At 38.9% G+C, this 12846-nt stretch overlaps 1 protein-coding gene across 10 annotated transcripts in view; it reads right to left on the bottom strand.

Annotated features, from left to right (window-relative positions):
- LOC148817520 (rap1 GTPase-activating protein 1-like) overlaps positions 1 to 12846 on the bottom strand; it is a 124901-nt gene that overhangs the window by 29833 nt on the left and 82222 nt on the right. For all 10 annotated transcript variants that reach the window (XM_088938233.1, XM_088938236.1, XM_088938238.1 and 7 more), the window contains 5 exons: positions 10964 to 11011; positions 8686 to 8724; positions 7928 to 8113; positions 5931 to 6034; positions 3000 to 3078 (listed from right to left, as the gene is read on the bottom strand). In XM_088938233.1, coding sequence (XP_088794359.1) covers positions 3000 to 3078; positions 5931 to 6034; positions 7928 to 8113; positions 8686 to 8724; positions 10964 to 11011 — 456 coding nt within the window. The remainder of the gene's footprint in view (positions 1 to 2999; positions 3079 to 5930; positions 6035 to 7927; positions 8114 to 8685; positions 8725 to 10963; positions 11012 to 12846) is intronic.

Here is a 12846-nt window from a genome sequence, read left to right as displayed (position 1 = left end):
TTTGTTATAATTATAGCATTTTTTAAAAATAAAGTCAAATTAATTTTTTGTAGATTTTCAGTAAATATACACAAAGGTAGGAGCACAAATACCCAAGTCCTCTGGATTTTATTCTGAAAATACCTTTTATGACATAAGTATGTTTAACCCTTGAATGTAAGCAAAATGGCCATGACTTTTATCTACCTGACTTTTTTTAATGACTTCACAGTCACAGTCACAATGAAAGATTCTAATCTGCATTAACTATCCTGAAAATGCTTAAGCATTTTGTCACAACGAGTCTCTGAAATTTTGTTTCTAGCGTGAAATGAGTTCTTATTGAGGATAGGGTTGGGATTAGTCGACCAAAGCCAAGGTGTTGTCTTGACAAGACAAAAGGTCTTGTCTCCTGGCAACACAATGACCTCCTGACCTGACCCCCTACTACTTCCTCTATGGATTGTAGTGCTGTCAGTGAGGGATGTTCCTTTCTGAACCTCCTGCTCGGGGCTGAATTGTCTGTGATGTGTTGAAAGACTAGCGGCTCAAAGATGGGTGGATTAGAGTAGTTCTGTTGTCGTTTTCTCTCCCGTGTGCTGTTACAAGATGTGTAGCAGCGAGCCAGGACATGAAAATACACAACCAGCAATTCCAAATCGGTATGTAACAAAAAATTATTAGGGAAAAAGTTCCTAGAAATAAAAAATAAAAACCTGCCACAATAACTAATTCTTCCAAGAAGAGAATTTTCTGGAAAGTCTGTTATTTGCCTCTCAGGAATCACAAGTCTTTGGATACTTTAACACACATATTGCCACTTCACTTCCTGTCTATATCCTTTCTGAAGGCTTTTATTTGCTCTACTTGCCTCAGGCTATTTTAATGCTTGGAGATCATTAGTATAAGACATTACCATAATGCACAATTAAAATCACAGGGTAAAAGGACAAACAGGATAAGCAACAACAAGCTTTTGAATTAGAAGGCGGGGTATTGCTACATGAACGGAAATCAATTGTCTTAACTCAACTATTCATCTCTTTGTTTCCAGTCTTCCTTTTGTTTCTATACAAAAAGAATACATTAGCAGACTATGGCAGTGCTAACAGAATTACATGAGCTTGTAGGTGTCAATAGATTAGATATTTAAATTTCACTGTGTATGCCTCACCTCTGCGCTGGCTCCTGGCAGCTAGTATGAGGAACACTGTCAAGAGCTGGTAGGCCAGGTTGTTGTGCTTTCCCACTCAGACAAGTGTGAAACCTGATTCTACATGCCAGCAGCACAGGATCAACTGTATCCGATAGCCAGGCTAAACTGCACCCAGGAGATGTTAGCTGAGAACAGTCAGAGACAGCTGTCCATTACTGCACACTCTCGCCTAACCTGCACCCGGATGTATAGAACGTCTAGTGCAGTACTGGTATTCAGCTTAAATAATATCAGGACTGAAAGCTCTTAAATACAATGGGTCAAAAAGAGTTGCTTTTATTTGACCTTTTTCTGGTTAACAAAAATAGGCATTAGCAAAATATACTCAGAAAAATACATTTATGATAGTTTTATGGATCCATTCCATTATGGATCCATGTGCAAGGAGGTCCACTGAGATCCAGTGTCAGTTAAGTAGGTATGGATATAAGTTAAAACTCTGGGTGAATTTCAATTCTGCAATGCAGGTCATTTAATTAGGGAGTATACAGGGTGCTTATAAAGCTGGCAGGCCCATTCAATCAACTGTATCATGAAAACTAAAAAGAGTGAAGTAATGAAATTAGCACAAAGTTGTGCATGTTAATGTGTAACTAAGGGACAAAATCATCAATCATATCCCACTAGTTGTCATGAAATGTAAGCCTAGGATACACAAAACTGTTAGCACCTCTAATGGAGCAGCAATTTGTGGTAAAAACATCAGTTGTTGACACAAATGTTTCCATTGTGTGATAGTTGTTTGAATAGATCTCATAATTCTATAAAGACCCTGGTTTTACACCTTACCTAATCTTACTAAGGACAGGCATAAAATCTACTGTATTAGGGAGCTGCCTATTTAATTTTAATTCTGGAGCTGTAGACTCAGGTATCTCCGATAACATGCTGTGATAAAAATCAGGATTAATCCTTCATTTATCAGGCAGTACCTTTTAGGTTCTAATTTAATTAAATGAGGTTCCTGATTGGTACTGTGCAATTCTGAGTCTCAATGGGGGCTTTTAACCTGTTACACTGATTAAAAAGTCACACTCAGTGGTTGATAAGTAGCAGATCACTTACACCTTTAAGGCAGGATATTTTTTCACAAGACACAGAGATGAACAGTTGATCTGATTCTTAGTAATGAAGAATGTAAGAATACAAGAAGAGATCATTTATCCAAAGGTCATAGAAACAAATGGATCTATTGTATTGAATTTTGAAGGATGCAAGTATAGGGTCTCACTGTTTTGCAGTGGTTAGCATAGCTGCCTCACAAAACACCTGGGCCCTGGGTTCAATTCTGAACCTGGGGTGCTGTTCGTATGAAGCCCGTATGTTCTCTGTGTGTTTTTGCTGGGTTCTCCAGGTTTCTCCCACAGCCCAAAGACATACTGGTAAGTTGATTGGCTTCTGGAAAGATTGGCCCTGGTGAGAGTGTGTGTAATGGAATGGCAGCCTGTCCAGGGTGTGAGCCGCTGTGAACCCATTGCTTACTGAGCTCCAGCTCCCCCGCAAACCTAAATTGGATGAATCAGTATGAGAAGCAACATAACAAAAAGTAAAACATATTTTTGGCACTCTTTTTCAATGCCGCTTTTGTGATTGAAGAATTTTAAGAAATGTTAATGACTCTTCCTGAAGGTTCAGGGTTCAGTTGCCTCCTAAGAAAATAGCAATGTGGGTTTTGGCTAAACAGTCAGATATTCAAAGACACCAATAGTCAGTTTGCAAGTAGTCAGACTGCCATGTTCATGAATGCCCTTACACCAGTTAGAACAGGAAGCCAATTTGCAGTGCAGCTCAGCTCTTTCCTTACCTTAGCCATCTGGACAACATTGGGGAACTCTGTGAGACAGGATATCGGGATTACATCATGATATGTTTTCAACTTAGTCCTGAAAAACACAAAGTACTTGGTCAGTTTTCTTGTTTTTTGTACTAAGTTTTAAGACTGCATGTAAGATAATTTTTTTACCTCTAGGTATCAATAAGATTTTCAGTTGATATTCAAGAAATATACAGTACAGGAGATGCAAAGTGGAAAAGCAAACAACCTCTGAGCATTAGAACGTAATCTTTTCTTACAAATTGATATATAGCCCGCAAGTTATGAAACAAACATTGATAAAACCAGAAAAGATAAGTATTTCTGGTGCGGTTTAGTAGACTGACGTTCATTCTTTTCAGAATAAACAAATGTTTGACACTTCAACTCACCAATGTCTTTTAAAAACACAGAAGATCTCACATATATTGTAACTGTCAATGGTATTTGTTTTGCCTTTTAAAATCTCTCAAATATTTATCATATGTAAGGGTTAAATGGAGTGATAACATGGTAGATGCTGTGCACAGGGCACTTATGACTTCCACATAGATTCCCCCAGCACACACTGTACCAGATATATACTGTAGCAACAGGCTTTCCTGATAGTTACCTGGTTACCAAAACATCATGCTTCAGCTACACTTCTCTTATCTTCATTGCTCTTGAAAACAAGTGAGGTCATTTCATTCAGTTGTGTTCATTTTGAGCCTGTTACGTCCCAGTGTGTGTTCTGTGTGTGTTTTTTCTGTTATGTCCACACTGCTGACCCTTGATTGTTCTCCGTTCCCCATTGGCCAACCATCACACCACTGTTTCAATATGATGTCATCATCAATCAGCCCTCAGCCAATCAGAACTCATTTTATTCATTATATAACATGGAGGCTTTCAGGAAGAAAAGGCCTTTCGTTTGACTTCGGTCCCGTTTGGTTTTGGTTATCGCTTCGCTTCTGGTTATTGCTTTGGCTTCGTTTGTTGGTTTGTTTTGCTTTGTGTGTGTGTATTTTTGTATAGCTTCGGCTTTGTTTTTTGTTGTTTTTTTTTGTTAGTTTCTTTGTACTTTCGTTTGTTTGTGTGTTCATCCTTGTTTTGCCATTACCTTACCCCAGTGTTACATGTTCAACTTCTGTGTTCTTTTGTACCCTGCTCCTGTTGATTACTCTTGTTTTCCCTTATTTGTATTCCTGGTTCACTTGTGTTTTTGTGTGAACTTTTGTATATAAGGTTAGTTTAGGTTGTTGGGTACACTTACACACTTAGTTGATTTTGTATTAGTACACTAGTTTAGTACGGGTGAGTGCCATTTGTCTTGTATGGTTTTGGGTAGTCAGTGCAGGTTAGCTAGGGTGTTGAAGACGCCGGAGACCGTGTGTTTCAGGTTTTCTTTCGTAGTCAGATTAGCTTTCCCTCACTGTCCTAGCCAGCTCCATTTTGTTTGTTATTTTCTTTCCTTTGACACCACTCTAGTTCCTTACCCTTATCACGCTTCTTAGTCCCTCACCAAAACCCACCTGCTTCCAAAAGAATTATCCTAAATGTTACACCCCTTTACCCCTAGACACTTGGGGTCGTAACAGAGCCATTAATGAAAAGATTCACACAGATTTACAGAGCATAATCTATTCACACTTATTTCCAACTGGGATTGGAGCAAATCAGGGTTCAGAGACTCAGTTTGGAATGTGGCTGTTGAGAATGGCAATGCTAGGAAGAAGGTAACATTGTGCCCATTTCATCCACTACTTGCAGTAAGTGCTCTTGATCCACACCACTTATAGCAGCAACCTGAATTTCCTCAGAAGTCTTCCATCCTTGTACTGACCAGGCCCAACTCTGTTTAGAGTCTGAAATCTGATCAGATGGGGCTACAAGGTGGTAACCATGCTACCAATGTCCATTTTGAACTAGGTCTGGGGATTTGTTAGAAAAGAGAACTATTTATATCACCAAAAGAAGTTATAAAGGGCAGCACAGTGGCGCAGTGCTTTGCTGATTGGGCATACTGGTAGGTTAATTTACTTTGGGGAAAAATTAGCCCTGAACTGAGTTTGTTATCAACTAAGTTTTATGCATGTCTCTGTTCGTGCCCTGTGATGGACTGGCATCCTGCCCTTGGTGTACCCTGCCTTGCACCTGTTGCTTGCCAAGATGGGCTATGGCTCTCCAATGACCCTGAGTTAGAGGATGCCAGCTCTTCTATTTGCCCTTTGAAAGTTTATTTTCTGAAATAGTTTGAGAGGCCTGAGACAGCATTACCCTAACCATACACAAGCTCCCTTAACCCCCTTAAGATTTTTGTTTTTAAACCAATATTGATTTTTTGTTTTTGTACACATTACTGAAAGTGGCTTATGTGTGACAATTGTCAGCTTGTTTGCTTTTGGACTGCTAGAAGGTATTTCTGTTGAATGAAAGCAAAACAAATTATGCCAACAAGTCCTACTTTTACAAGAACTAAAAATAGTAGAAACAAGAAGCACAACAGAAACAACAATTAAATACATGGGGAAGGACATCTTTAGAATGGAAGAATTTTATTTTTCAGCAACTCAGGTCAAATCATGTAGTTGTGACGAACCAGAAAATGGAAGGTGATTTTGGGTAATAGTGGAATTCTGAACTCAATTCATGTCAAATATGAATCTCCCTCAGACTGCTCATGCTGAAGGAGAACAGGGATATGCTTTAATGTTTTAATGAAAATTTCACTGGGCTGGTCTGATGCCAGGATTTCTAGGTCTCTCTAAGCCATCAGTAGCTGAAGATCTTAGACGTGATAAGAATGACCTCAGTTAGGTAAAAATGGAATAAAAGACCTATGAAGTGATCCACTCCAGGCCTGGGGTTGCACACCACTGACGGATATTGATGTTGAGTGCTTTAGGAGCACGGCTCACAGCAAGATAACAGAACAACTACCTGAGAAGCAGCCGGAGGTGCTCCTGGTCCCCGATTACGTCATACTTCATGGAGAAGACCAGGTGGCCCAGGGCACTGTCCATGGAGTAGTAATTAAAATGCTCCTAATGAGGCAACACCGGGAACAAAGGTTAGTCATCATGGTTTTTATTCATCCTAAATCATGTCTCTGTGAGTTGTGGGAAGTCTGGATCTGGAAGTCTCCTGGATCCTTCAAGTACATCTCGATGGGTTTATGGGAATGATTAGACAGTAGCAATCAAAGGTGATTGGTGAATCAAAACACTGAATGGCCTCCTTCCTGTTTGCATTCCGTCTTATGGTCTTATAGATCTAATGGAAATTTTTATTTATCTCATGATTATAGTGACTATATTCTTTTTGGAAGTAGTTCTAAATATTAGAAATAGAAATGTTTCTTTCACCACACCCTTTAAAGTCCCTATCTGAACAACAAGTAAAGTTTAGACACCACAAGTTAATCTAGCCCATTAGTTTTTAAAGAGGGCTTCTATCCAGCTATGGGTTTAAATAGGGACAACAGCCATATGACACTGTCTAAGAGAGTTTATGAGTTTGAGAAGTGGAGGGTTGTTTATTTTCACCGACATCACATAAATGGGAGCTGCTGGAAAGTTTTCCATAATTTGCTTAACGCTTGTTTCCCAAAATAGAAAACATTAAAGCCCAACACAATACTGTAAGCTGTACTGAAATCTAGAAGTGCACATTCAAAGGTACATACTCACTGAGGAGTAGACCAGACAAGGCGACCACTATCTGCATTCCTCACAGTGTCAGTCAGAGATCACAATCAATGTGCCTTTTAGGCAGAGTAACATGATAGAAGACATGTCCATCCTTTATTTAACATATTGTTCTGTACAAGGTTCTGAGTTGACAGAAGTTGTACATCAGTTTCTTATTTAGCAATTTTGTCTTTAACTTATACTGATGCATTGGGACACCGATCAGTTTGACAAATGATATCTAGAAAAAAAGCAGATGCTTTTACATGTTAAAATTATTCAAGGAGATACTGAAAGTCTGGAGAAGCAACTGACATTTTTCATTCTTTCAATATCTCTGAAATGTTTGTGCTATAGCCCTAATTAGAAAATATTAATAAATCCCTAAATAAATTATTATAAATGTTTCCCTAATCGAATGTATAAATTCCTCTTTCATCCATTTTTCTCTAAACCTAATTGTTTTCATACTACATCTGGGAAAAAGTTTGCACAGTTACTCAGTCGAGTCCTAGTAAATATTAGTTTAAGGAAGAAAGGAATAATCCTATTAAAACTACATTCTGTTGGACATTGAACTTCTTTGGTCACACTTTTATGGTTATCACTGGAGAATGTAATTGCTAATTATATACACCCTTCAGTATCAGGCTAGTCACTTACAATACGTGTTCCTCAGGACAGTGAAACGAATGCATTTTATGGAACTGCATGGGACAAATGAATGATATAACAAATGTTATTTAACAGCAAGTCAACTTTATCTTATCTCAAATGTAAAGGGGGCAGTTATAAAGAATCTGCACTAGGCATGACATCTGTTAGTGGCATACTGTACACAGGCCATATCTACCGAGTAATTGAATGAGTGTCTGAATGAAGGCCAGTGGTATCCTGTTTCATTCCTGGAGCTTCTCTGAAGCAAACTTCCGCTTTGCCACAGATTTTATTGCAGCAGATGTCATAGCTGCTGAGCTTTCATCTTCTAGATGAGTTTAAGCAAATTATATGCAAAAGTAATTAAGAGACAAATGACTTCCTGCCCACACAAATACCTATAGCATTGTTATATGTGTACATGTGCAAACTGTACATAGAAAACGGGAAAAAGAAGTCCATTGTGACATTCCCAAAGGAAGACACATTAAATAATAAGTCTACAGAGGAAAGAAGAGGTCTACTTCAGCTTCAGAGAAAGAAGTGACCCAAGAAGCTGCGCAGAGCGTCTGCCCAGTGCCAGTCCCTCACCTTGCCCAGAAAGTGCTTCCTGTAGATCTTGGCAATGGTGTTGCACTCCAGCTTGGCACGAGAGGTGGGGGAGAGGAGCTGCTCGGTTTCGGGGATGCTGCCCAGCTGGTGGTTGGTCCCTTCGATCCAGTACCCCCCAAACTGAGGCAGCAGGATCAGTGGGAAGGGGCTTTTCCGGGCCAACACCTAAAGGAAGCGACCCCCTTAGAGATCAGCATTGAGGTTTATTGCAGTTTTACATGCTTTTATTCTTCTTAAATGTCTAGCTGCCCTGTGTTCTGGATCACATTCCAAAGAGCAGTAGGCCATTGGCTGTGAGTCACACACATTTCTAACTTTGATAAGCCCAACCACTGAGGCAAGCAAATCACTACTTGTCTGGTTCTTCCTTCTCTGTCGTAGGCAGAACGCTAAAACGACCTATTTTTTGTGTTCTGTGTGCTTTTTTATTGTAGCTTGAGACTGACATAACCCATGGGTTTGAAACAAGTGAAAAACAACATAGTGCCTCAAACCCTCTTTACTGTTGAAAATATTTTTAATTACAATACAGTGTTCATCTTTTAATCAATCACAGGTAGAAATCACAGGCTCCTTTGTTTCATGATATTTTGTCTTGAAGACATTATATGTCAAATAAAGTCTGCCAAATTTGAAAATTAAGGTCTTCTTACTTTTTAAGACAAAGGAGAGCCTATACTTAAGGTGCAATGGAAAACTGTACTTTTCTGCCCAACTCCATCCTACAGGTATCTTACCTCATGGACACTGGGGTAGGGAATGTAATCTTCTTCCCTCTAGAAACAGAAGAGCACAAAAGAAATTAATGACTGTTGTCTGTTTTTGACAGCTCAGAACATGTGTTGTAATGTCTTTCTGTTTCTTGCTGTATCCCACTGTCCTTTGCCATACTTTTGCCACAGTTTCACTGCTTTTCCAATGCTTTGGCTTCACTTAAAACTGTGGTTCCAGAGCCTCTTTCATCCTGAACCTCCAGCGCATCTTAATAAAATAAAAGTGCTACTCAATTTCTATCATAAAGATTTCCCCCAAGCCTTCACAACACTCCACAGGAAAATCTTGCACTGCATCTCAAATGACTATTTGAACTCTAGTAAATATCAGAATGTAGAGAAAATATTTGATCCTGCTGACAAAGGCGCAACTGTGTGCGAACACAGCCCTGTCACACTGCTATCAAAGAACCAAAGAATCTGGGTATTTGCTTCAGGCTAACATGGCTCAGATGAGGAGAAGCATCATAGAAATGCAGGGCTGGAGGCACGTTTATCAAAGCCCTGCATCCAAAAACAAACTTCATTTCCAAGGAAGACACATTAATGGTTACATTCCAGTATCAGCAAGTTCAGAGAGTTTATAGAAGATGAGGAGTAACATGAGTCCTACTCTACGTTTTGTATATGATTCTCACGTGTTGTTCTATTTTGACCATTTTTATTGGAGTGTGACACAAAAAAAATTGGGATCTAAGATTGCCAATAATTTATTGATTTTATGCCCTCCCAGTCAGAAATAACTGACTGTATCTTAATATCTCAGTTCATGGTAAGGCAAGAGCCTTTTCTGACCGAGCCACAGGGGAGTTTCCACCCATTAATACTCTCAACCTGACACACTGCTCTTGGGTCCTTCCTTCAGCTGTGTGAAGTCTCTTTACAAAATGACTGTTGCAGATCCTGGCCTTTCTAAACCATTTATATGCAACTGCTAGGATTCATGGTGTGTTGGGCAAGGCGCAGAAAGTTGTTGCTGTTGTGGTCAGGTCTTGACAACTTCAAGCTCCTATCACTTCCACATGACTTCACTTCTTGAGGATTTTGGCAGGAAACGTATAGGGCAGTGGCGCTGATGCAGGGAGTGCTTTCATATTGAATATGATTCATGCTCTGGAAAAACTTTAAACGAAAAAGAATGTCTTCACAAAAAAAGAAAACGAGTGACCTAAATCAAAGTCTTGGCAGAAATATCAATAAATAGAACGTTGCACCATATAAGCACTATAAATGCAAACAAAGCAGAAAAGAATAAGCAGAATGATTAAGAAGATGCTGGTTTAAAGCATAATAAATGAGTGGCAAATTCTAAAATAAACTCAATGCCTTCCTAAAAGAGACAATATGAGAAGCAACAATTTGACCTTTGTCCTTTTTTGTTAAGGAATAATAAGAAGCCTGGTTCCTATATCTAGAGCAAGAGAGACCATTTACATTTTAACCTTTAGATATCTTTCCAAGTTCAAGTAAATGCATATTATAGTGCTAATGAATGTGTCCATCAAATGTCTATTTTCCCGAATTATCATTCCTTTCTTATAACCACTGACAAAGCTTGTACAAATAAAGGTTTTAAAGCTCCACAAATCCTTTCCTACTTTTAAATTAAAGGGGAACTACAATGCAATTTTTCTATTTTGGGGTTACAAAGAATCAGCATTGATTAAAACATTTCAATCCACAATAAAAGTAAAATAGACACAGTACATTGTCAATTTGTATCACAACATAGATTACATTTCCAGGTATGCACAGCGCTATATTCTGCCTATTCAGAATGAGGCAACAAAACTTCCATAGTGAGGCCCTATTACATTGTAAACAAGCAGGCTTGTGAATACATCTTTTAATCCAATATTGCTCTCGACTTCAAGACAGCTTTGTTGACAAAAAGTACTTGTTAACTCTGCATGCAGGTCACGTTGGAAAATTCCTGTGGTAAAATGACTGCTGCACAACCTGTACTTATTAGCTCGTACATTACTACATTAGTCAATGAAGTGACTAGTGAGCTGGAAGGGCTCTTGCCTGTGGCAACACCAGGAATTTGGAACAACATGGTGACTTACAGTACTTTCACAGCGTTCACAATTTTGTGCTTAATACGAAACTTGCAAATTTTTTCTAGAGCATCACTTAATATATTTTGTTACTGAGATTTAATAACCGGCCTGAGAAATTGGGACTGCAGTTCCCCTTTAATATCTATAAGAACCCAAAAGCAATGGAAGAGTGAACGTACTTTAAGGGGAGGGGGGAAGGTGCATCTCTGTTCATCCATTCTGTTACCCTGCAAGAGAAACATGTTGAGTTCATGAGCCGAGATCCCACCCCAAGCCACATGAATCGTGCACTGAACCCATAGTTTGCATTGCAAATACAAAAAAACCTAAGAAACAAAGGTAAAAGAAAGTGAAATGTGTGCTGCCAACACACATCGTTTTCAAGCTTTGTTGAGTATTTCAGAGGCCATATACATTTTAGTTGTAACAAGAAAATTAATAACCAAAGATTTAAAAACACAAGGGAGGAAAAGATAAAGAAGGAAAAGAGCTTTATTAAATACTAATTAAAAATGAAATGGGGAAAAATAAATCATCCATAGCTATTTGAGACAGTGACACTTATCAAGATGAAGCCTGGCAGTGCGTTTTTTTGCTTAAAACTACAGGAATCTAACTAAACTTGCACAATCCATTATAGAATTGGAATACCAGTAAATACACAGTTAATGCACTCTAAAACTAACCCTACATAGACATGGTTGGACTATTCAGCTAACATTCTTTACTCAAATCTTATCAGCATTAAGGTTTTATCAGAAAAGCTACAAATAAAAGCAGACCGTCCAACCCACTGTGGTAATTTCTCTACTGTACTGGGTCAACAAACACCCCAAATATGAAATCCCCTTAAACTCCCCCTCCTCCTGTAAAGGGATAAATCGTGAAAAAGTGCCCCTATAGCCGTCCACGTGAGTTTAAGAGTTCAGCTGCTGATGTGCTGCTGTGGTATCCCAGTGAGACAGGTAACAGCAATAGACTGATTCATCCACAGTGCGACAGGGAGCACTACAGGAGGTCATTCTTGCCTTCTGTCATAAGACTGTACAACGCATCCACCTTGCGTCTGAGCAGAGGCAACATTGACAGTGACCTGTTTCTGGACTAAACACATCTACACATCTACTGCTACATCTGCTCTCTTTCTTTTCACGTTCACAACCGTTTTTTGTGCAATATATGCCAGGGACCCGTGCAATACATTTATATTTATATTTATATCTATTTATATCTATATTACATATATTTATATTCATATGTGTTATACGATTTTTCTGCGTACTGTTCTGTTCTAGTTTGTTCTTTGTGTGTCCGGACTGTGGGTAACTCTTTTAGTGCACCCCTCACTGTACTGATTGTATTGTATGTATTGTACTATTATTATTATTATTGTATCATTCGTTACACTGTGGCTGTGTTGTCTGTGTAAAGCTGCTGTTGCACTGCAATTTCCCTCACGGGATCAATAAAGTATCTATCTATCTAATGTAGAGACAGCAAAGACTCTCACATGAAGTAGAAAGAGGAATTTATGTCAAGGCTCTAAATCTGAGAAAAAGTATACGACAGTGATCCCAGTGCTACCCGTGGCAGTGCTCTTAAAAATGTGCATTGCTGCTTGGGGATTTTTAGTCAAAGTTGGCTAGTAATACTGTATGACCCAGGCTCAAATAAATGTAATAACTTGGCTGTGATATGACTCTTTTTTGCTGAAATACACTATATAGTACACATTGTAGTTCAGGTGGGTAGCTGGGTCAGCATGCGTAGGCTGCAAAGGAACAAGTAACAGGTTTATTCCATGCTGAAAAAAAAGAAGAAAGAGAACACAACGTTTCGGCCGTGGAGCCTTCTTCAGGTGTCACCTGACACCTGAAGAAGGCTCCACGGCCGAAACGTTGTGTTCTCTCTCTTCTTTTTTTTCAGCATGGAATAAACCTATTACTTGTTCCTATATAGTACACATGCCTGCCATGACCTTTAAATCAAAATAACATCTTTAGCTTCTTATAAGAAATACGAAACCTTCTTCTGTTGCATTTGTGTTCCAACATACTCCCTC

The sequence above is a fragment of the Atractosteus spatula genome, chromosome 20, assembly GCF_055471065.1.
Source record: "Atractosteus spatula isolate fAtrSpa1 chromosome 20, fAtrSpa1.hap1, whole genome shotgun sequence".
Classification (NCBI taxonomy): Eukaryota; Metazoa; Chordata; class Actinopteri; order Semionotiformes; family Lepisosteidae; genus Atractosteus; species Atractosteus spatula.
This window is presented reverse-complemented; position numbering and strand designations above follow the sequence as displayed.